At 35.9% G+C, this 25,320-nt stretch overlaps 1 protein-coding gene across 2 annotated transcripts in view; it reads left to right on the plus strand.

Annotated features, from left to right (window-relative positions):
* Nucleotides 1-21,983, plus strand: part of hbs (hibris) — an 85,043-nt gene extending 63,060 nt beyond the window's left edge. The window contains exons 2-14 of one of the 2 annotated variants that reach the window (XM_075310118.1): nt 16,875-17,369; nt 17,446-17,619; nt 17,689-17,842; nt 17,904-18,040; nt 18,124-18,423; nt 18,566-18,856; nt 18,931-19,233; nt 19,300-19,581; nt 19,648-19,929; nt 19,998-20,585; nt 20,661-20,872; nt 20,990-21,376; nt 21,462-21,983. In XM_075310118.1, the coding sequence (XP_075166233.1) occupies nt 16,875-17,369; nt 17,446-17,619; nt 17,689-17,842; nt 17,904-18,040; nt 18,124-18,423; nt 18,566-18,856; nt 18,931-19,233; nt 19,300-19,581; nt 19,648-19,929; nt 19,998-20,585; nt 20,661-20,872; nt 20,990-21,376; nt 21,462-21,470 (3,614 nt within the window). In that variant the 3' untranslated portion in view covers nt 21,471-21,983. The remainder of the gene's footprint in view (nt 1-16,874; nt 17,370-17,445; nt 17,620-17,688; nt 17,843-17,903; nt 18,041-18,123; nt 18,424-18,565; nt 18,857-18,930; nt 19,234-19,299; nt 19,582-19,647; nt 19,930-19,997; nt 20,586-20,660; nt 20,873-20,989; nt 21,377-21,461) is intronic. The other variant, XM_075310119.1, reaches the window with a different exon arrangement.
* The last annotated feature ends 3,337 nt before the right edge of the window (nt 21,984-25,320 follow it).

Below are 25,320 nucleotides of genomic sequence, written 5' to 3' on the forward strand. Positions count from 1 at the left end.
CCATGAACTAAAATAAAGTTAAATTGGCTTTAGTGAAATACAGAGTTCACTTTTTTTTGAGTGTAGTTAATATTCTGTAACATTCTTATTAAAGGCCTTCTCGAATGCCTCGTTTTTTTGCTTCTTCCCTGCTGTTAGTTCAATTGTTCCACATCATCATTGTTATTGCGAAAGGCCACTTGGTCTTTCTCAAGAAAAAATTGATTTATCAAAAAATTGTCATAAGCAGAATTAAGTTGTATTGTGAAAAAAGTTATTCATTTCTATAAAGGGTATTACTCAAAATGAGTATGAATGGACACCATTGGGCACATAACATAGACCAGTGAACGATTGATATGATATGACTATGGCGGGCTGCTCCCTACTCCTTCCAGCTAATTGTCAATTGAAAGACAGTATGACAGGAATTGAAATTAGATTTTCCAATTCATGGAAGAACAAAAGGAATAGAATTTCCATTTGGCCATAATGATGATAAGAACATCCATCATGTTTTGTTTTAGACCCAAAACTTTTTTAATGAATATTCCAAAGAAACATGTTTTAGTTCAATGAGAATTTTTCGAAATATGAATATTGAATGACGCAAGATGAAAATTTTACATAAATATGTTGACTAGAAATTAATAATTAGTCGAAGACTAAAGGATGTAAGGTTTTCTGTGAATATTGTGTTTTGCGCATTTATAAATAAATAGGTAAAATATACTTAAAAAACAGTCTAATTGTAATAGCTGCTAAGATTTCAGATTATCTCAGATAACAACTTTGTCTACAGTCTTTATTTTGTCATTAATGGCAGCGTTTTTTTCTCTCTTGCCAATAACATAAAGCAATTCGCTATTTAATTTGCAATAATCTGCTGAAGAGTAGTAATTCATTTTCAGGGACTTAATTAGGATTTTCAAATGAGTTCTGTTTTAGTCACCCAACCATAAGGCTGTCAACTAAGTGGGTCTGCTGCTCACCAAGTGTCAATGCTATTCATTCATTGTGGTTTAAGCTCATAATGAAATTTTCTTAATTAATTCAATTATGAGAATTCTTCCAACGAATAAGAATTTAATAATATCATCATTCGACTAATTTCGTTTTAAAGTCTCATATACCCAAGAACTGTCAATCAAAAGTTTATGTTAAAATTAATTTTTTCTTAATAAAAATTTTATTAATCAAATTCGACAACAACAGCATCAACCATATAAAAGCGAAAGTGAAAAAATATTCGTAGAATTTCTTGGGGATGTGAATGACAATGACCGAAAAGGGTAAACGCAAGAGCAAAACACACTACTTGGGCATTTTAGTAATAAATAAAACCCCAATTTAAAGATCAAAGTTGATGTGGTGACTTTGGAGAAAACTCAAAAACATGGAACTTGCAGTCCATCATCCATATTAGGACAAGTCATAAGTCATGTAGTCGCATCACTAATTATTGACTCATGTCTGACACCATAAGCGGCATACCACGCCAACGCCATCAACTTTAAATGAAGTTGATGCACGCAAACACTCACTCACTCAGTCACTTGATTGCCAGCTATATGGTTGGCTAGACCAGTCAGCCAGCATCAAACGAAACAGCTCCTTGGTTTCAAAACCATTACCAGCATCCATGTTAACCACACAGCCCGCACCAAAAACTTTGGTAATTCGAGGCTGATATGAAAGTATGACGAATACTTGTACCAACTAATTTCTGCTTACCCAGCCTACGCCTATAGTGGACCAGCAGACATAGTGACTTGGTTTTGCGTGTTGCTGTCGTATTGGTTTGAGTGAACAACAAAAGTCACTGTTATTGCCTTACGCACCCCCACCCACACTCACATATCCACACACACACACGACACACGTCATTACTAATTGAGGGGCCATAATTTATAGATGCTCTTGATAATGTAAGACGATATATGTTTTGGGGGTCTCGGGAGTCACCGAAAGAATGAGAGCGAGAGAGGGAGAGTGAAAAGTCAATTCTCAAATGTAAAGGCTTTAAACATAACAGTGAGTTAAACCATAAAGCTTTTGCCAAGTTTTGCTTTAGCAAATAACATGGTAGTTTTAATTTATAAATGACTTAAGCAATTTATCACAATGGATTAACTACATCCACATTTCTTGTACATATATCTTTGTTGGCCATAGAAGAGATTTGGTTTTTATTGGTATACTAAGTAAATATTATTAAAATTTATTTTATGACAGTGGTCTAACATAAATATGGATATCGTGGGAAAATATTACAGTGAATCACAAAAATCATATGAAATTATTTTTTTATGTTTCCTTTATTAAGGTGCTTTGAATAAATGACCACAAAGACCAGTCATAATTATGTGATTGCTACTTGGATATCGCTTCACGTTGTAGATCACATCTTAAAACTCTTAATTAACTTAGAATAGAAGCAAAAATTCTTTGAAACATTCAAAGGCTTATACGAGTATGTGTATTGGTTGTTTATAGTTTATAACACACAATAAAATATTACCAAAATGTTTCCAATTATTAGCTCAACAATATATTTAACTACAAAAACAATTAATTCTCTTATTGCATCATTTGAGTTTTTAATTAACGCTGGTGATTGATACTATCAATTCTGTGATTGAAAATTTTTGAAGAGAAAAAATGTTTTTCTCTGTGTAAAGATAAAAAATACCCGGTAAAAATCAATATGATTTCAATTAAAAATTAATTGCACCAATTAATACCGTGATTGAAGAGAAATTTGTTTTTGAACAGATAGTTTAGGTATAGTGGCAGCCGTATATTCCAGGCTCACTTAGACTATTCAATCCATTGTGATACCAAAGTGGTGAACTTCTCTCTTATCACTGAGTGCTGCCCGATTCTATGTTAAGCTCAATGACAAGGTACCTCTTTTTTATAGCCGAGTCCGAACGGCGTTTCACATTGCAGTGAAACCACTTAGCGAAGCTTTGAAACATTCAGAAATGTCACCAGCATTACTTAGGTGGGATAATACACCGGTGAAAAACTTTTTGGTGTTTGGTCGAAACTGGGTTCGATCCCACGACCCTATGTATGCAAGGCGGGCCTGGTAACCATTGCATCATGGTGGCTGTGAACAGATAAAAATACCCTGTAAAAATCATTACGATTGCTGCAAATACCAGGAAAAGGGCAAAAGTCATTCCCCTATAATATTGGTTTGTGACTAGACTATTTAACTTAAATTTTAGGACACACAATTTTCATAATTTTAAGAACATTTTCTTAAATAAATAAAGTTTTTACAATTTACTTTGAAATTGTTTTCAGAGTATATACATTGAAAAAAAAGGTTGCACGGTTTCAAAGACTTTATCTTTACACTAATGATTTTGATATTGATTCCGAGCCATAGAAGCAGAGAATTGAAGAAACGACAACTTTAAAAAACAATTCTCTTTTAAATTTGAGTTTAGCGTACATGATTTTAGGAAATTATTCGAATTTATTCGAATTATGTAAATTACTATGTTTACGTCTCCAAGTTAAAGATTTGATACATATGTCTCCTATTTTTGAACGCTTTTTGTAGTCAAGATACAAAAAGTCAATCTAAAGACGAAGAGTTTTTCAAAATTATTAAAGCCAAGTTGACATTGGTCAAATAAATTTTATGAAATAAAGATACCCCCGCATTCGTATTTTAAAGACAAGAATTTTTCTTTAAAAGAAAGATGTTTTTAGAAAGTAACCCAACAATGTGACCCGACATTGTCGTGACTCACGAAAATTTTCTTAACTCACGCGTGAGTCGTGAGTCACGCTCATGTCAACGGCGTGAGTGTGCGTGAGCGTGATTAACAAACCAAAATGATGTGCGTGGGCGTGAGTCACGAAAACAATATCTTCGTGAGTGTGCGTGAGTAACGAATTACGCTCACGAAAATAATCCCGCTCTCCAACATAAAACGCTTAAAAGTTAAATTAATTTGCAATTTTAGTGACACCTAGGATGTTAAGAGTTTAATAATGCTCTCGATTTTAATCGTGCTCATGATTTCAGACACGTCCCTCAGGTAAATTACTCATAAAATTATTCGTGAGTCCCGATATTTTTCGTGAGTCTCGACATTTTCGTGCGTGAGTACAAGTTTTCTTTTCGTGAGTGTGCGTGAGCGTGAGACCTACCAAACAATATCGTGCGTGAGTGTGCGTGAGTAAGATTTTTCCGTCGTGAATGTGCGTGAGCCTGAATAAAATATTACTCACGTGCACACCTCTACTCTGTAGTAATTAGGGTAAAGCTATCATTTCTCTCTACAAATTTTTTGGTTATACATAAGATAGAAAGTCCATGATATGTTTTTCTCTTAATATAAAATTTTTATGTTTTGGATCGTTTTTGCTCTCACCATTAACAACATCTTGCGGTTTATACATAGAGAAGTGTGTGGCGCTTTTAGAGGATATTTGCTAGGGTGTTTGTTTACATTCGCACACACATGTAAACCCACCCGCCAGTTAATATTTCCTCTTCTTTAAGTCAGCAAGTTAAAATAATTATTTTAATTTACAAAAAACAAGACAAAGAGACAAGACAACACAACAACAAATGACACCGCAAATCCCCACCACAACCAAGAAACTAGATACGGCAAGGACCCTATTTCCTTAGGGTATTGGTAACGAGCAAACGGAAATATTTGTAATGCTGTAGGATGAGTAAGACAATATTTGCTATAACAACTCAATGGATAAATAAATTAACACACGCATCTCCTCTCGCCGTTAGCAGGGCCCCCCATCAAAAGATATTGAGAGACCAAAAGATATAGAGATGGTTGACCCAAATTTCCCTAATTACGAACCATTAAGTGTGGGTAGTATAATGTGAACATATCCACTCTACTACCACACTTACATACCACAGAATAACGACATGTACATGTGTTATAGGCTTATTAGTCTCATTAATATGAATACATTAATAAAGGCTACTAGGCCTAGCCTAAAATATATATATATTTGAAATTAACAAAATTAAGTTAAGCATGAGGATTTAGATTAGCAATGTAAATAGATTGGCATGATGACAGAATGTAGATGTCTTACGAGGATGGCAATGAAAATTTGTAGGCTTCAGTGTAGAAAATTTTTTTTTCGTGGTACCGTGGATAGTTTTGTGGGTATATGGAAGTTGTTTTTATTTTCACGAAAATTTTAATTGATTATTGAGTCTTATGACAATATAATTCAACCAGAAAAAAATATTTGAAAATCTGGACCTATATAAGTGCTTTGAGTGTGGATACAAAATAGTGGAGTGTTTAGATGACCATTAAACCATTTCAGTAATGGACATTAGAGGCCATCTCTTCTTATTGAACTTCCTTAGATTGATTTTGTTTTATTGATTTTTAAAAGCATATAACTTTGAATATTCATTTTCATCCTTCATTGAATCGACCATTTACAAATCACCATAAAAGTTATCTTTATTATTTCAGAATTCTTAGCTACTGCAAATCCTCTGTCACAAGTTACAATGAATTATGATGTAGTTGAGAATAAAAAGGAACGTGGTCAGTTTCCCCCCAGTTTTTTACAATTTAGTAATATTTTTGCTAGCTTATTTTTATATCGGCCCTTTGCCTGCTACTGCATCCGCAAATGATATGAAACATGAAACGAAAGAAGCTCTAAGTCATGTAACCTGTTCCTGTGATGATAGTTAAATAATTAACAACGAAAGGAAGCTCTCATGATTTTGTAGCCCGAGATAAAATGTAAAACTCCCATAGGCCATCATCACCAGCATCAGTGGTAGTAGTAGTAGTGGTTCTTTTGCTCTGCCCAACCAGATTGACTGGGTTTGACTGGATGAATTAAGGAGAATAGAAGACAGTTTATCGAAGGCGTATGTGAATGCGTACAAGGAAAAACGGGTTTTTGTTGATTACAAGTGAAATTAAACGGATTTCCGGTGATATAAATGTGTTGCCACAATATATTCGAGTTAGTTAGAGTAGTTTGATAACTCTCATAAAAGTGGCAATCATGAAATTTACTGGTCTCCTTCGTGCTCGAAGGCTCCAAAAATGTATGTAGACTTGTTCTATGAGCGGAAGCATACAAGATTTTCATTAAAAACAAAAGTTTTCAAACTGATTTTTAAGTCAAGCCAAGCAGAGGTCTTAGAACCTTTTGTACTGCCAACTACAATGACCAAGTTGCAAGTATCAGCACACAAGGAATAACACTTTAGTTTGTGCAGTATGCTGAGAGAAAAGTGTGGTAGGCGATAAAATTAAGGCCTTTAGAATTTATACACAAAATAAGAAATGAAGAAAACTACAAGGCCGATAGCCTTTGTAGCTAATGTTTTAATTTTTATTATAATTTTTAAAATTGTAATAAATTATAAATAAAAAGTTATTATGTTAATTACTCTTGCAGAATAAATACAAAATTAGAGGGCATAGTAAATTTGCCATTCCATTCCCAGCAAAAAAAGCGTCGCCAAAAAAGTAATGAAAATGTCCTTTTTGGATCCGGAAGTGGTGCAAAATTGACGCAGAAGCGATGAATTTAACATGGGCTTGTCATAGGATGGAAGTCATTTATTTTAACAGTCGTTGCACTGAATTTGCATCACTTCTTTAGGTGTGATCCGAATTCAATGTTTTGGATGTAAATTAAAAAATTCTGTGATATTTTGTCAAATAAATAATTTTTATATTTTTTTATAATTTTTAATGGATTCTAACGCTTGTCGGAAACGTTTGACCTATTTTTCAAAAATTCACAATTTTTTCAGATTGGATTTAGAATTTTTGTCCACAAAATTTAAATGATTTGTACAATTTTATGTATTCTTACTCTGTTTTTAACCAATTTGAAACAAAAAAAGTTAAAATTATCCATTAAAAGTATGAAAAAACCAAGTTATACAAAATTGAATTAAAAGAACTTCCTGGGTAGTTAAAATAAAGAACATCATTGGGAGTGCATCTTCTGGAAGTGCTTTTAAAGTTGTGCCTTTGGAAGAACTTCCAAATTTTTTTGCTGGGTTCTTAATCGGGTGAAATTCCAATATGATGTCCGTCTTTCTGTCGAACAAACAAGCTTCAGTAATGGAAATATTGCGCTGACCATATATGTATGTAGAAGGTTTTTGTACGATTGGTAAATTATTTAAAAAACAATATTTTTTCAATATACCGCAACAGAACTTTTTATGAAGTGAGCGTTTTGGAATGCAAATTAAAAGTTATCGTACGAGAAAGAACCCTACGGGAAGTGGATCAACACCAGAAATGTTTCAAGATTAGTCCCTGATGTGTAAGTACCTGGTTAAAAAGAAAATAGGGAACATGGGCTTGTTATTGAGGGACCAAATTTTAGAACATGACTTGGGCTTATTCCAAATTATTGTCCTTTGACATGTCCCCATGAGCCACCGTGGTGCAATGGTTAGCATGCCCGCCTGGCATACACAAGGTCGTGGGTTCGATTCCTGCTACGACCGAACACCAAAAAGTTTTTCAGCGGTGGATTATCCCACCTCAGTAATGCTGGTGACATTTCTGAGGGTTTCAAAGCTTCTCTAAGTGGTTTCACTGGAATGTGGAACGCCGTTCGGACTCGGCTATAAAAAGGAGGTCCCTTGTCATTGAGCTTAACATGGAATCGGGCAGCACTCAGTGATAAGAGAGAAGTTCACCACTGTGGTATCACAATGGACTGAATAGTCTAAGTGAGCCTGATACATCGGGCTGCCACATAACCTAACCTAACCATGTCCCCATGAATCAGTTTTGGATAACCTCTTGGAAACCCATTTCAGATGTGTGTTTCAAAAATATTTTTGTTTATTAAATTGAATCTTTAAGTTAGGCAAATTTTCCTTAAAGTAAAGAAAAACATTTTACTTTAAAGAAATAGTCTTAAAATTATCTGCTTCAAATATAGCCTAAGATTAATTTTGAGCATTTTACCAATTTGGTCAAAAGTTTTTGGAATAAAAAAAAAAACATTTTTTACTTTGAAGTATCTGTTATAATTTTTAATCTGAAATTTGTTTGTACCTGAACGACTTTATTAGTATTCTGCAAATAGAGAATGAAAAGTCGATCAATGAGATATGTTACAGATAATTAAATCTATTGATCCTACACTCAAAAAAAAAAAAGTTTACTTGGATCCACAGATTTTGACCTTCCTTTAAGGATTTTGGTATTGATTCCGAGATTCCAAAGATGCGGGTTCTTTAAAATAAGGAAATTCTTTTGCGACCTATCTGGCTTTAAATGTAGGATCTATAAAATTTAAATTAGGATACAGATCTCATTTATCGAATTTTTATTCTATTTTTCCGGTATATTAATAAAGCTATTCACGTGCAAACAAATGCCAGTTTAAAAATCCAAATTATGACGGATATTTCGAAGTAAAAAAATATTTTCTTAATTCCGGAAAAACTTTATACCAAAGATGCTAAATCCTCAAAATAAGTCTTAGCCTATATTTGAAGCGTTTTTATCTTAAATCTAAAGATTCAAGATTTCAGTTAATTTAAGGACGATTTCTTTAAATCAAAAATTTGTTTCTTTACTTTAACGAAAATTTGCCTTAGTTTAAAGTCATGCACAACTTTAATGAAGGGACGCAAATTTTCAAAATGTGTGTCCTAAATTTAATGAAAAAATTTTTGAAGTAAAGATTATAAACTTTCTTTTAATTAAAATTTAATTATTTTAAAGAAATTTGTCCTTAATAGCGCATCCTAAAATTGAGGTTGCGTAACCTTTAATATCACTTACTTTTTTTTCAGTGTAGATTTCAAGCCCTATGCCCCTAAAAATATGGCTATTTTAATGAAGCTGCATGTTTTGCTCAATGCCAACATAACATCTTACAAAAGTAGAGTCAGGAATCACCCAAATCCACTGGCATCATGAAACCTTCAAAAGATTGAAAAAAGGCTCAACAAGACTTACTCACATAGCTTCACAAGTCTGATATACAAAAGAAATAAACTTATGTAAATATGGCACTGGGTTTTGCCATTTAATATAATACTTATGTTATATATTAAAAATAATTTAATGAGTAACAGAAAAAATGCGAAAATACCTTAAAGATGGTCAAAATCTTTGAATCCAAATAAAATTTTTTGGAGTGGAGTTTAAAATACGCAAACCTCAAATTCAAATGAGAATTGCGTCTCAAATACATCCGTAGTGCAATTTTCCGCACCTCGGATATCAATGCCAAAATCATTAATGTACAGCCAAAATCTATGGAACCGAGCAATCTTTTTCCGTGTTCACAAAGCGGTTAGTTTTTGGCAATATTGCGTAGTTTGTGATAACTATCACATTTTTTAGTATTCTAGCTGGAATTGATTAGGCCCCATGGCCCCTTTTGATATAAAACAAATTTCTTAAGGCCTTTTACTTAGTAATTTTTTTTACTTACTTTAAGCACCTTTAGCACTTGCCATTGCTCTAGAAAGAAAAAAACCAACAAGTTTTTCCACTTGTTTTTTTTTTCTCTTAAAGTGGTAAAGGATGCCCGGATAATGCAGTTGTTCTTGATTACACACATGCACACTCGCACCTCTGCAAGACCATCGAACTTAAACTTAGGACAGGAGTTTGTGTTTGTTTGCGTTTCCTTTTTTTCTTCGGTTTAATAGACCCCAGAATTGCTTACTTCCCCAGTTTGTAATAATGGCCTTCTTTTTTATGACCGCTTCAGAAGAGTGAATATCTACTTGCCATGCATATGCATGTGTGTGTGTGTTTATGTGTTTAAGAGAAACTACTTTAATAACCATTATGTCCTAGCCCCAAGTCTACAGCTGGACACAAAACGCAAAGAAGATGTAAAGGATGGACAACAATAACTCCAAAAACAAAAACAAAACGAAACAAAAACTGAATATTCTTCCAAGCCATTAATGAACCCCAAAAAGCATTGGTGTAATGCAAACGTAACGACTGGAAAAGTCACTGAGCTGTGTTGCTGTGGGGTTTGAATCAAATTCGTATGGGTCTTGCATTAGTTTTTACTCCATAGGTGTGCATAAGTGTGTGCATGTGTATGTGTGACATCTCATTCATGGGTCTTCTTGTGCTCCCAAGAACTACTGCATCTTGGCTAAAACAACCAAAGCCAATATTAAAAAAAAAATCAAGAACGCACTTTTGTTTTTTCCGCTCTCACTGCTACATGGCCTGCTCTTGGGCCAGTTAAGTGACATTGTAGTTGTTTTTGTGGTTACTATCGGTTTCTTTTTGGCCACTTCAAATAGTTTATGAATGAATTGGCTATAACCCTGTGGTATGGTGGTAATGGCGTATTTCGTTTTTGTTATTGCCTTTCTCTGATGTTATTGATGGGATGGCAAGAAAATCCATATGTATGGGTGTTTTTGTCAGTTGAACTATTAGCTATCGAAGTAGGGTGAAAGACAAAAACAACATCCCAGGGCGAAGAGATACCCAAAGAAAGGAATGAACGAAAAAGAGTCTCTAAATAAAGCAAGAGTGGTGGCCATTAGTGTGACATCCGGTCTGTTATTACCATACGCGCCTGTATGGTAAACTTTCGATTAACACTCTATATGTCGTATGCCCTACCTGGCAAAGTGTCAGAGAACAGCAAATGGAACTTTGCCATCCGATTTGCAACATTTCCATAGATTTATGGGAAATTTAAACGAGTGGTTTAGTTTTTGGTTTTCCAATAAACTGAGGACACTTGCTGGTTGGTTGTATGGTCACCGTTCCATATGAGTTTATAATATGGTTTATTGTTGTTTGTCATTAAAAGTAAAGCATATTCCATAAAACCTTTTTGATATTTAGTAAAACAATTGCAGCCTTGTGAATGAAGTCAGTTTTTTTGTGTAAATTATTCAGTTGCAGTAAAAATTTGGCTTGATGAAGAGATTCCGCCTACTGGTGTAGGAAATCAGCCCTCATCGATTGGTATGCCAAGTTAGAACCTGGTGAGCAACGAAACTGATGAACACATCATAAACTAAGGATCATCCGCCAGTTGTCATATGTGAACACACGTCTGTTTAAGGCTATGAACTGTTTGGATAATCCTACTAGTACCATCCATGAGCAAGGACCATTGACCACTTTATATGGGGTCTTATATTCGGGTAGTTAAGAGATGCCATTTGTTTTTCAGAGGAAGTTTCTTTCATGAAATTCTAAGTCGACGGGGTATGTCCTCGGATATATCTGGATGGCTGGCAAACACAACAAATCTCGAAGAAGGTGATTAAAATTTGGTAGACACCATTATGCAATGACTAACATACTCGCCTTGCCTAAAGAAGTTCTTACAACTCCCATGACCTTATAAATCTAGAATACATCTGAGAGGACAATATACTCAAAATTGTAAATCCATATGCAGAAATTTTGGAAGGGTGCATTCCATACAACCTTGACCAGAATATTCTTTCACAGTCCACATGGACTTTTTGTGTCCTTCAGATGTAAGTTTTCTTTCGTTGTCATAAGACCAGGATGTCTTGTTTTTTCTCTTTCAAATCTTTATGTTTTGTTTTTATTGTTGTCATCTTGTTCTTAGCCATCGTCATTGACGTTGACGTTGTCATTTGGATTTTGGTTTTAATGGTAATTGATGTTGTTGATGGTGGTGTTGGTGTTGGTAGTTTTAGTTGTAAAAGTGCTGTTGTTTATGCCACATACAAAATTGCTAGAAAGTTGAGTTGACAATGAGTTTTTTCCTGCCTCTGTATTAGTTTCTCAAAAGACAGACCACAAGGATGTCCAGTGACAGAAGGACAACCGGACAAATGGAGTGACTGAATGGTGACTTAAAGTAGTCATATGGAGATATGTAAGATTTTCATTTAAATTTTTTGGTATTTTTGTTTTCCTTCTCGTATGTGTAAGTATATATATGTTAGTATGCCGAAAATTGACTAGGCTTGTTTGTAGAGACTTGGGCAATTTCTTCTTGGGAGTCATTAAATATAGTATGTGTTAGGTATATTGTCATTGTCACTTGTTTCTTGTATATTGTTGTAGATTAAAAAAAAAACGAGAAGAATTTCATATAGGAATTTTACATATGTTCTTTTGGAATATATTTTTTCCAGTACCTCATATATAGTAGAACTAATGTTGACGAAACTATTACAGAGTTTGAATTTGCACATAGAGATTTTTCTACATAATACAAAATTCTATTTATTGGGATCCCTTAACGGGTCTTTTCTTAATCCTGTTACATGGGCAAAAATCGAACTATATTCCCCAGCAAGAAAAGCTTAGGCAAAAAAGCAAATAAATGTTCTTTTTGGAAGTAGTGCAAAATTGGCTCAGAAGCCTTACATTTTACATGGACTTGTCACAAGTCCAGTTTCAGTTGTCACCATACTGAAAGAAGGGTTTTCTTTTCTGAGGAACAAACTTTTAGACAAAGTTTTATTTTAATACTAAAAAATTTTCTTTAAATAAAAAAGAAACAATTGAAAAGTTTGCCGTAAATGCGGATCTATTTGCCTCAAATTTAGTTCCGGAGGAAAGTGTTTTTGCTTTGGGTGCTTCGTGAAATCCCAAAAAAAAAAAGAAGTGGAAATTAAGTCCATCTCTAGGAGAGCATTTTTGGAAGAACATTCAAATTTCAAATACGAAATTATCCTGACCGTGCGCCAATGGAAGTTAACATTAAAAATTGGCGATGATATTGGTGATCATTTATTAATATAGTCAGGAAAACCTTAACGTAGTAATGACTTAATATTAAATTTACTTCTTATTTGATTTTATCCATGATGTACTCAAGACCAAATATTCTATAAAATATTTACCAGAAAAGTATACTTAGTACTGGTAATGAAAGATTTATTGAGTAAACATCGTTTTAAGGAGCAAGAAAACTGTTGTCCAAATTGGCGTAGGAACACTTCTTCGCAATTTTACATCCTCATCGCTAATGATAAACTAAAAATAAGCTCATATTTTACATAACAACTGATCGTGAGCATATACGAGTAAGTCAAAAAAAAAAAAAAAACTAATAAAGTTTTATAATACTGAATAATCTAAAAATTGAATAGACTGATTCAATATTCAAAGAATATTATTCTTTAGTTATAAAATTAAAAATTCTCAAAATATCAATATATAACAATATGAAGGTCGCATTACAGATCGCAAAACACAGCACATCTTAAAGTTTCTGCAATACATGAATAATAAATAAAAAAATATATTATTAATATTCATGAGGTTTCTTTCCAAAGAATTATAACTTTTTATACAGTGCAATTTTTCCAACCCTTTTTGGGAAAATATTTATTAAGAAAAATTACCCAGATCAAAAATGTTCGGTGGCATTTGCTATCATTGTGGCATTTGGAAAAGGGCTAAAAATAATTTCTTTCAAACCCTGATGGCTGGTTATTGTCCTATCAGACCACAATAACATATACATAGCCACTCTCTGTAGCTGGTGTTGTTGTTGCTGGTACTGTTCGTGTTGTAAACCTTAACTAGAGAGTTCATCAATTGAAGTCCTTGTGTCTGTGGTTAAGGATCAACTGTAAACAATTTTCAGTAATTTTTGGTTTTAATACTGATGGGCGTAGCGGTGATGATGATGATGACGACGATAGTGGTACTAAGAACTTGAAAGGAAAAGAGCTAAATAGAAAGAGAAAAAAAACATACATTTGAAGGAAACAAAAGCCAGGAGACAAATGATATTTATAAACGAATATACTTGACTGCGTCTTAACCATAAATGGCCAGAGGGGTTATAGCCTGCTTCATATCCACCAAACGTATGTGTGTGTGTATGGGCCATAACAAATGACCATAAAACCTTGTTGTGACATTACCAAGTAAGTGCTGCCTATGTACATATGAAACTATAGCTGTAGAGCGGTATACGAAGACCAACTTTATGAATGAAACGAAGAATGAAGGAAGCCGCTTAAGTGTTATTCTTTGGTTACATTTCAAAAAGTAACCAAAAAGGGAAACAAACCCAAAAGAACTGAAAGATGTCACATTTTGCCTCAACTTGTTACAGTTGAAGGAGTTTTTATGAGACAACTGCACACATACAACCATCGTACAGTGTTGGCCAAGAACCACCAAAGCTAGGACTATAACTGCCAGTCAGTCAGTCATTCGTTTGTGTCATTCACTGATTCCCCTCTCATCACACCATTCTCACAGGCATTAATTGTTTTATGAAAACTTAGACCACAAAACCCATGACAAACTGTCCATCCATCGAGTGTTCCGTTGTGGAAGGAAGGTTGTGTGCTTGAAACATAAGAAACTGGAAAGTAAGTAGGGGATTTGCAAGATACTTTAATTCAATTGCAAATAACCCTACACACAAACATAGCGGACAAGGGCCCCAGTAACACATCCATCGAAACCCATACGCACAGCAAAATACCAACATTAAGAAATGCGCATTATTTTAACATGCGGCCGGGGTGTGAATTGGTCTTACCAAAAAGAAATATGTATTTCACCCTAAAAGAACGGATGTATGAGTTAGTGTTTATGTCCATTAGGAAACAAGTCTCACGTTTGCACGTTTACCATTTTTTGGGTTATTTTTTGTTTTAGCAGATATCATGATGCCAACCGTTCGCCCCTCCTATAATACAGCACTCTTCCTTTGGACCTCTTTGTGTAGAGTCAATGTCTTGGGGAGATGACATTTTCATTACAATTACCATAAATTATATTGAATGTTGTCCCAGCGGAAATGAATCGTGCCAAGCCACACATAGATGACTAAAAGCCCGAATGACCGATTCACCGGCTTGCCAGTCATTATGTGGAGGCTAATAATCAATTAATCCATTGATCGCTGTTATTGTTCCTGTTAAACGTGATTCCTTTTGAACTCGTATCTGCGGTTGGCCAGACACTCTTAGTATACACTGGAAAAAAAAAAAACAATAAAACTTAATATGAAATACAGTGAAACCCCTGAGGAGTAGACTTCCACGAGTGGTGTCCAGTTATGAGAGGTTTAATGTTTTGGGAGGTGTCCGGATTTTAGAGTATCCAAGTTTGAAAAGTTTCACTGTAGCCCTAAAAAATTGATTTGGTTATAAAGATGTTTTGCAGTGTGTTTATTTCAATTAAAGATGTTATACGTTTGAGACAAACGTAACAGTTGGTACCATAAACAAACATTTAGTTGCAGCAGCCTCATTATTTTGTATCTACTTTCGGCAAGCATGTTATGTTTAATGAGAAAAGAATATTTTTCCAAAAAACTGTACATGTTTCCTATGAAAAAGTAATATGGTGCTCTTGAAACATATTTTGGAGTGATCATATTCCTTCTTTGCGTGATCACATTATCTTAATTTCTTCGGGAAATCTGTCGTTGTAAAAATCCTGGCTTCTCTCTCTCTCTACCACAGTTTATTTACTAAAGAAAATTTGCATAGAAATATTAGCATACTTTTAGGCTCTATACCACATTGAGAGTACTACGATATGCTCAGAAATATAGCTTTGGAGGGGAAAAATCGAGTTTTTTTTAAATTACGCATTGGTCAGTCTGGATCTATATCCGACATCATATACTCCCTACCTATTATAAGGTGCAAAATTCTAATAACTTCATACCTTTTGGTACATGTACTTCTTTAAACCGAATAAAATTCTTACAATATTGTAGTATGTTTCAAAAACTTTCTCCTTTATTTATTTTATTCCCATTTTATCAGATAGTGATGCCAATGAAATATCCTAAAAATAGAAGCGAGCACCACACATTGATAAGGGAGACGTTCACTACCACCTTGTGGCATTACAGTTGATAGTCTTAAATTACCTGTAATAACTGCTAGCTACAGTTTCCTTTCAACTCTTCCATAACAGATTCAAAATTCTCTCCAACTCAATGTGGGAAATCCTCTCAAATGATTTTCTTCAAGTGTAATTGGTGGGTGTTTTGGAATGGAGGCTAACTCTGTGAGTTTGTCGATAATAAAGCCATGGGAATTGGTTTATTTGTTATCAATGAACGAAACTCTGTAGATGTTGTTGTTGTTTTTCTAATGCAAAGCTAATGCTGTTGCTATTGATTGTTGCTGTTATTGTTGGTCGTACATTAGGAAAATGATTAGTAGGCCTTTTGTACCTTAATGCCTATTAACAACCCACCCCACTTTCAAAATTCATCAATAAGCCACCGTATCCCGAAAACCAATGGTCAAAATTGGTTAGCTTGGGCATGTGTGTGCTGGTGTATGTGGAGTAGATCACACCAAACTACTCCAGTCCACCGCAGGCTGTTGATAACGTTAGTGGGATTTTAGTCCATTGATTTCTTTCTTAGTTTATTATGCTAATCAGTTTGCTTGTTGCTGGTAATGCATGAATGAGTCAATGAATGAATTAAATGGAATGCCTGACTGACTGACTGACTTGTGTACTATGTGATATGATGTAGGTTGGGAATGATTGTCTTAGAACCAATACAAGATTGTTAGCAGTTTGGCGGGAATCAATGCATTGGTAGCTGGGCTTTGCCGCTTGAAAATTAGTTCACAAAACACCCATCGGTTTTCTGTTTTTGTTACCTGGAGACAAAGGGAGCATAGAAACCAGATACCGGTCAGGTTTTTCTCATGTGGGTGTTTTGTGACAGTCATCTTTTTCTGTGGGTTGGAGGGACCATGGTGACAATGATGTTACATTACAAAGTGGGCAGAGTATTAGTGTGAACGCATGATGATGAAAAATCTTAAGACCTAGAAATGGACTTGAACAAAAACACAACGAATAAAATCCCATCAAACCCTCTTCTCTTACGAAATGACTAAATTAACCATTGTCTTTTGTTTTTGTCTTTCTCCAACTTTCCAGTGATTACAGCGACCACCGTGGCACAATCTACGACGCCAATACAAAAGTTTCGTGTTACCCCCCACGACTTACAGATCTTGGAGGGTACCGACACACTTATGCGTTGTGAAGTAGCCAATCGGGCCGGTCAAGTCCAATGGACAAAAGATGGTTTCGCCTTGGGCTTTTCGGCTGTGATTCATGGCTTTCCACGTTACTCGGTTTTGGTGGATGCCACAAATGGTGTTTACAATCTCCAAATTAAAAATGCCTCATTGGAAGACGATGCCGAATATCAGTGTCAGGTGGGACCAGCTGCTGGTAATCCAGCAATTAGGGCAAATGCCAAATTGAGTATAGTCGCGGCGCCCAGTTCGATATCCATTGATGGCTATGCACCCAATACCAAAGTGGAGGTGGTGGAGAGACAGAATTTGACCTTGAAGTGTATTGCAGAAAATGCCAATCCTGCAGCAAATTTAATATGGAATAGCAATAATGTACCTGTGACAGGAGGTAAGTACAAAGTTTTCTTAGCGTAAGCATCATTGACCCATTTCCCTAATTAAAAAAATCCTTTGAAACTAATCAGTTAAGCCCCGTGTCGAAATAACTGAAACTGCCCCCAAACGTTTTACCACCGTCTCCATTATTACCATACAACCAAAGGCGGATGATGATTACAAAGATTTCTCCTGTGAGGCCAAACACAAAGCCTTGCCTCCAGATGTACCCATGCGTTCGGGTATTCAACTGTCGGTATTATGTAAGTTTTTTTCTGATTTTAAGCCAAAGCCCTAGGGTTACGGTTTGCTAATGGTGAGAGTATTTTTAGATCCTCCTGGACCCCCATTCTTTGAAGGATATGTCCAAGGCGAAACTTTGCGTAGGGGACAAAATGTTAAAATTGCTTGTCGTAGTCGTGGAGGTAATCCTCCTGCCCAATTGGTTTGGTATAAAAATGGTCAAGTCATCAATTCACCCCAAAGGTAAGAATGTGGAAGATGTGCAAGGATGTAACGAGAAACCTCAAATTGTGATAATTTTTAGAACTTCGGGACGTTTATCGGAAAATACCTATAGCTTTATGGCCGATGCCTCGGACAATGGTGCCCATTTGGTATGCGAGGCCAAGAATATTCTCTCTAATACAGCCTTCAAGGCCGAACTCAATCTTACGGTTTTGTGTAAGCACCACAAATTGACCAAATGCTTGCTGGACTGCAAACTAATTGAAATGTTTTTCTTTCGTTTCATCTCTATAATTAAGTTGCCCCCAAGGAAGTGACCATCAGTGGAGCCACAGAAGCCAAGGTGGGGGATGTGGTACAATTGACTTGTCTCACAGCACCCTCAAATCCACCGGCCCGCATTAGTTGGTCTCTCAATGGCCGCCCGCTGAGCAATTCTTCGTACAAGTCACAGAAAAGTGTTGAAGGTGGTTGGTTTTCCACATCCAATGTCTCCATAACAATTGACTCCAATTCGCGCACATTTGTGGTAGTGTGTCATGCTCTCAATGTGGAACTGACACAAAATGTGGTGGGTTCCCACAGTGTCAATGTCTTGTGTAAGTTGTTCATCGTCTTGAGACTCGTTAATTGAAAAGTGAATCGAAAACATAATTTATGGAATGTTTCCTTCTGCTCTCCCTCTCTCCCCCTCTCGCTTTATATGTTTTTGCGTTGTTTTTGATTTCAACAAAACAACAGATCCACCCTCACCACCCCTTCTGACGGGTTACAATGATGGTGATGTCATTACTTCGGGTTCTGTTAAGAAATTGCAATGTTCTTCTTCCGGTGGCAATCCTCCCCCAACCATGACTTGGTACAAAAATGATAAGAAATTAAATACCCAAGCAAAGGTTCAGGACTCCAAGGTAACTTCAGAGCTAACAATTTTGGTAAATGCCACCGACAACAATGCCATTTACAAATGTGAGATTCAAAGTCCTGCCATAGAGATTCCCTTGTTTGCCACAAAAACATTGAATGTCCATTGTAAGTATGATTGGGTTCTTTTCTATTCTGGAGGCAAATGGGGTTTTAATGGATTGGCATTTTATGATTTCTAGTCCCTCCGGAAACTGTTAAAATATCTGTGGAGCCTAAGAATCTGGTCCCTGGTATAAGAGCCAAATTGATATGCGATTCTAGTTCGAGTAATCCCCCAGCCAAGGTGTCCTGGTGGAAGGATGGCATACCCGTAGAGGGTGTTAATCTATCAACCAAACCAGGCCTTTGGGGAGGTTCAGTATCGACATTGGAGGTATATGTGAATATCACACAGGATTTGGATGGCATCACCTATACATGTCAGTCTATAAATGAAGTCCTACAGAGAAGTGTCCACGAGACTGTCAATTTGGATATTCTGTGTAAGTTAAAATTGAGCATTAGGCTCCCAAGGGGAACTTTGTAAAATTTGGATTTCCATTCAATAGATCCTCCTAAATTTGAAAATCCCCAAATGACTTCATATATGGGTGTCGAAGGAGAACCCCTGCGTATTGAATTACATGCCAGTGGCAATCCCATGAGCATGACCTACACCTGGACTAAAGATGGTTTGCCCATTATGAGCAATGCCCCAGGTCAAAGGATTATCTCGGATGGAGCTACCTTGAATATTAGTAAACTCTCTAGGAACGATGCTGGCAATTACATCTGTGAAGCCATGAATTCTCAAGGCACCGCCATTATGGAAATCCATGTAATGGTGGAATGTAAGTATTAAAGATTTTGACGAGCATTTGCTTTGGATACTAAGCAGCAGTGGTGTGAATTTGCAGATCCTCCCTCTATTGAATCGGTGACCGATGGCTCCAGTTTTGCTGAGGGTGATGATGCTGTATTGGCTTGCTCTATAATGGCTAGACCTTTGGCCGCCGAACATGTGACTTGGATCAGAGCTGGTTATGACATGGCCCAAAGAACCACCATCACCTATGACAATGGCACTTCCTATTTGCACATCAGTCATGTTCAACGTTCTGACATTGGCAATTTTACTTGTGTGGTGGACAACCAGCGTGGACCACCTGCCCAAAAGGATGTTTTACTCGTTGTCCAATGTAAGTTTAGCACTGATACTTGTAATGTGGCCCAACTATAAATTTTGTTCAATGCAATTATCTTTCAGCTGCTCCTGAATTGGATCATTCACCTGCCCATGTTCGTTTTGCTGCTCGCATGGGTGAACGTGGTCGTTTGGTGTGCAAAGCTTTGGCAGCACCACAGCCAAGTTTTGTTTGGCGTCGCAATGGCAAAGACTTGAAAATGCGTCGCAATAAATTCAAGGCTTTGGAACGTAAACTTGATGCTTTGACACATGAATCCACTTTGGTAATTGAGAACACATCGGCCGATGATTATGGCCAATATGAGTGTGTGGCTCGCAATACGCATGGCCAGGCCAGTGCATCGTTGGAGTTCACAAAACCCACTAGACCCGATACACCCTTGGAATTGTTGGTGAATAATGTTACGGATACCGGGGTGGACTTGGCCTGGGTGCCTGGTTTCGATGGAGGTCTACCGGTTTACTATCGCCTACGCTATAAGGTCCACAGTGAGGACAAATATCGGCATATTGATGCTAAGCCAGGGAGTTTGAATATAAGCATAGACGGTCTAAAATCGGGTAGTACCTATGTATTCTCGGTAATGGCAGCCAATGAAGCGGGAGGAAGTAAATTCCTGCCGGACATTAAATTGACTTTAACTAAAGGTAATTTCCATCATCTAGGGCTTCAATGAGTCCTTGCTTTCATGGGGAATTTTTCTTTGTTTGTATGATTTTTAGGCTCCCAGCCCTATTCGGCGGAATTGAATGAGAAAGATGAAATGCCCAATATGATGATCATAGGCATTACCTCTGCCGCTATGGTTTTGTTGGTCTTGAATGCTGCCTTGGTAGCTTGGTTTGTGATAAGGCGCCAGAATAAGAGCTCTGCTGAAACGGAAGCACCCAATGATGATGCCTACTCAAAAGAAGATAATCAGTCCGTCTATAAGGTACGTCAATCTTTGTTTTTCGCAATCATCATTCAGCATTACTCAATTGACATGAAAATAAAATAACTTTCATATGCTTGGACTAACCCATAATTCTCGTAAATTAATTTTACACAGTTGCCCATTTCTGCTCTGCAGGCTGATGTCCAGAAACAGGCCACTTCCACATATCTGGTGGAGAATGTCGACATCATACAGTCCACAGCCTATCCACCCAAATATCAGGAAAGCTCGATGTGTACCCCACCATACATGTGCAATCCGGATTTCACGCGAACCCTGCCCAATCCCAAGCGCCACAGTAATCGCTCGGGTATGCCCGACCAGAGTCAGCGTTCCAAAGATGATCACATGCTAATATCGAATGGCATGTATATACCATCACCCTCGCCCGCCTCGTCACTGGTCATCAAGGGCAGTTACATATCATCGCCATCGCCAGCCCCACCACCGGATGGCTCGTATTTTAATATGAGCGACAAGTACATCTCGTATCCACCAGTGGTGAGTATACGCGTTTAAATCGCCTTCCCTCCTTTCTTTTTTTTGCATTTTGAATGTTCCTTGTACTAAAGCGTGGCTACTCTAGGCCTACTGAAGCATCACAACGGCTGAGGCAGCAGTAGTGTCAACGCAAAATGGCCCGCGACAGCACACTCTCATACCAATGGTGGAAACTCATAGAGCTTCTAACTCAGATTAAGTAGACTGACGAAAATAACAACAACAAACCCAACAAACAAACAAAGAAAACGAATCAAAAAAATTTTGAAATCGAATCAATTACAAAGTGGTACAAACAGAACGAATTAACCCCAAGTCAACTAAATAGAAAAAGCGATTGTGGTATGGCCCCCAATCCCCAGGTGACAGTCAGCCTAATCGCCTAGGCAAAAATGTCATATTTGTTTGCTTTTCCATATAGCGAACATTTGGAAGAAAATAATTCCAAGTTTGTGCTTAAAGGCTGTGATATTGAAAATACCTGCTCAAGTGTTTGTGGCAGAACCGGCATCATCCATTCTCGCATCAACAAACCCAAAACAAAGGGCCCCCATCAAATGTCTCAAGGCATGCAAGCAGCATCCAAAAAAAAAAAAACAAAAACAAACATACACACAAAAAAGGGCGTCATAAGCATCACTTTAGAGGCAGCCAACACTCCGTCACAAACACACACACACTCAGAGATACAAAGGCCCGCAAATGGCATGGCATCAGAGACTCATCAATCATCAAATGTGAGAGTGAGCGAGATTGTAGGCCAACATTTTCAAGGGTTACCCGCACAACATGCTGCTGGCAAACATGATAGCAGGTTTATTTTCACCCTGTAGTTTTATATTTTACACTTACCCACACACATACATAGAAATCAACAAACACACATGCATACTCCATTGGGCCTTATTGGCCATACAATTTCAAGATAACTTTCTATCGCCGAGGTCTTTCCCCAGTATATGTGTGGCAAGGAAATTCTGTGGCCAATGGTCTTTTGGACTATGACAATGACGATTATTATATTTAGCATCAGAGCATGCATAGTTATAGTTCATAAATCATTTCTTCTCTAGTATAACTTTTTAGCATTTTATTAACATCAAGAAATAAAAAAATTAAATATAACTTATGGTTAGTCATTTACTCCCCCTCCCCCTCCATTACCTTTTTTTCCATCTCCCTTTCTTCATATACATATGTATACCAAGAACTGTTTATCAGGCAATTGATAAGAATTTCCAAGTTTCCCTTACATCTGAGACTCCTCTTTTTGGAGTCCGAAACCCTAACATCCTGCCCTCCATCCTTCCATTACAACCAAATTCGCATTTTTCCTGTTGAAACCATTTTATCTCTATTTACAAAAAGAAATATAAAAAAACACATAAAACCAACAAAATTAGCATTTAAGATAAAAAAGAACGAGAAAAGTTGTAAGCAAATGTTGCCAATGTTCATTTATAGAGGGAGTTTTGCAAACCTCCCGCCCAAAATTTAGATGATGACGACTGACAGAGCGAGAAGTGAAAAATAAATTAACTCACACAAAAGAATCAAATGTTTAGCATAATTATATTTACAGCGAATTATACAAAATGATAAGGAAAAAAAAAAACAGAAAAAAACAAACACGTCAAACAAATTCCACAAGAGATATGATAATGATCTTCCCTTCCTTTCGTCCTGCTTACCCCGTTCCTGGTATTCAATCAATCGAATTCTTTTGCCTTCCTCACACCTCATTTTCTAGCTAAATTACAAAGAATTTCAAATTAAAATTATTCCAAATTCAGCTAAATTACAATGGCGAAGGATTCAAGGTAATTTTATTTTAATTATTCACAATATTCATGGGTTTGAAAGTGTAGAAGTAGTAGGAGGGTTCTAAATTATTTTGGCAGTTAATTTTTTCAATACACAGAAAAAATATTTTTTTTCCACAAAATTATTAAAATTTTAATTGAAATTGCTTGCATCGATGACAATTAACAATTTAATTGATTCACTTAAAATTTTTATTGCTTGAATTAATTGATGTTTAGTGGAACCTCTCAGAAATGGCCACGCACTCTTAATATTTGGGAGGTGTCCATATATGTATGAGGGGTTAATTTTAATTCGATAATAAAGCGTCTCACGAAAGTTGTCCAAGGTTGAGGGGATTCACTGTAATTGAATTTTTATTTAATTACAATAAAATTAGAATCAATTAATGTTTGATGACATATTTTTCCAATTTCAATAATCAGTAAAAACCCATAAACATTATGTGGATCAAATAATTAACCAGCAAAAAATTGGAAGTTCTCTCTAAGTCATTACTTGCATATCCTCAAAAGAACTTCTTGTCCTTTATGCCACGCATTTTTCAGAATAAATTCGAATTTGCAGAATTTTTGCTGAGTATTTAAATTTGTATAACCATTCGCGGGATTACATTTTTAGTTTCAATTAATAATGAATTGAGTCAATAAAGTCGTTGAAGTCCCCAAATATTTTTTCAGTGTATAATATTGCCAAGACCATGCTTATTTTTGTGTGTTATTTAACCTGCTAGATTCAATCTCCCATCTAAATTTATGAGAAATCTCACAATGTCATTAATTTTAAGTTTTTAAAGTAAATCATTTAGTTTTGTTAATAAATAAATTAACATCCCCCTCATTTCCTATTATCGGTCTTCCCTCTTACTTACCATGTATAAATATTTACTTTTCAATTAATTTTCATTCTTTTTTTATCCCTTAATTGTTACAAAAAAAAAAAAAGAAAAAAGACAATAAAAATAATTGCCAAATGTGACGATGATAAAAAAGAAACAAAAACAAAGACAAAAGAAGAGAAAAACAAAGGATGTAAACAAAAATATATTTCGAATAAAAAAAAAAAACAGAAAAAAACCATATAAATGCATGAATTAATTAATGAATACAAGTGTTTCATTACTTAAGGTCGTCAGTGTAAATCGTTTAGAGTATAATTGTAAATATGTTTCAGTTTTTTTTATAAATATTTATAATATATAGATTTATATATATATATGTACCTACTTAATAGTATATGTTTATCTTAAATACAAAAAAAAAAACATCAACAGCATATTTCCCAAATTAATTTTTTTTAAATAAATTCAATTTTAAATAAATCCAAATATAAAAGAAATTTAAATCATCTTTGTTTCATTCCCCCTGGGCTTGGTTCATTAGCCGGTCAGACAGTTTGACGTTTAATCCTCTACTGATGGTGAGTATTTGTGCTGCGATGACTGTATGTATGTTCAATTATGTTGGTCCTGTAGATCATTAATTTGATTTGCTGTCCGAACTTTGAAGCATTGATGAGTACCTAAAAAGAAGGATAAAGGAGGAAAGGTAAGTAAAAGAGGGATGGTTGGGTAGTTGATGATTGAATCTTCTCTTAGATTCCATTTCGGTTTCGTACTCACAATTAGTTCACAGAAATGAAAATGTTTCTTTATTATTGGTCAATTTTTTAAAGAATAAAACTCCTTAAAGAGTGCAGTCTAACACACATCTAAGAAAATTGAAAATCCAAGAATGGACTTTGAGTTTTGGGTCAACTTGTTGATGGAATTGGCCCAACACACATATGACATCAGAAACGAAACGAAACTTGCCGAATGTCTTCATGGACTACACAAATTAACCTTTCTTCGAATTCTGGCTACTTTCTCTTTTCTAATGTAATGAATGTAGGAGAAAATTGCCGATATAATACATATTATTTATTCGTCCTGTAAGGTGGGTTTTCGTCGGCTGAAGTAGAGCAGTGGTCGTACAGGATAACCTTTAAGAACCCAGCAAAAAAAGCGTCGCCAAAAAAGTAATGAAAATGTTCTTTTTGGATCCGGAAGGGGTGCAAAATTGACGCAGAAGCGATGAATTTAACATGGGCTTGTCATAGGACGGAAGTCCTCCATTTCA

This window comes from Haematobia irritans, chromosome 5 (assembly GCF_050003625.1).
Source record: "Haematobia irritans isolate KBUSLIRL chromosome 5, ASM5000362v1, whole genome shotgun sequence".
Lineage (NCBI taxonomy): Eukaryota > Metazoa > Arthropoda > Insecta > Diptera > Muscidae > Haematobia > Haematobia irritans.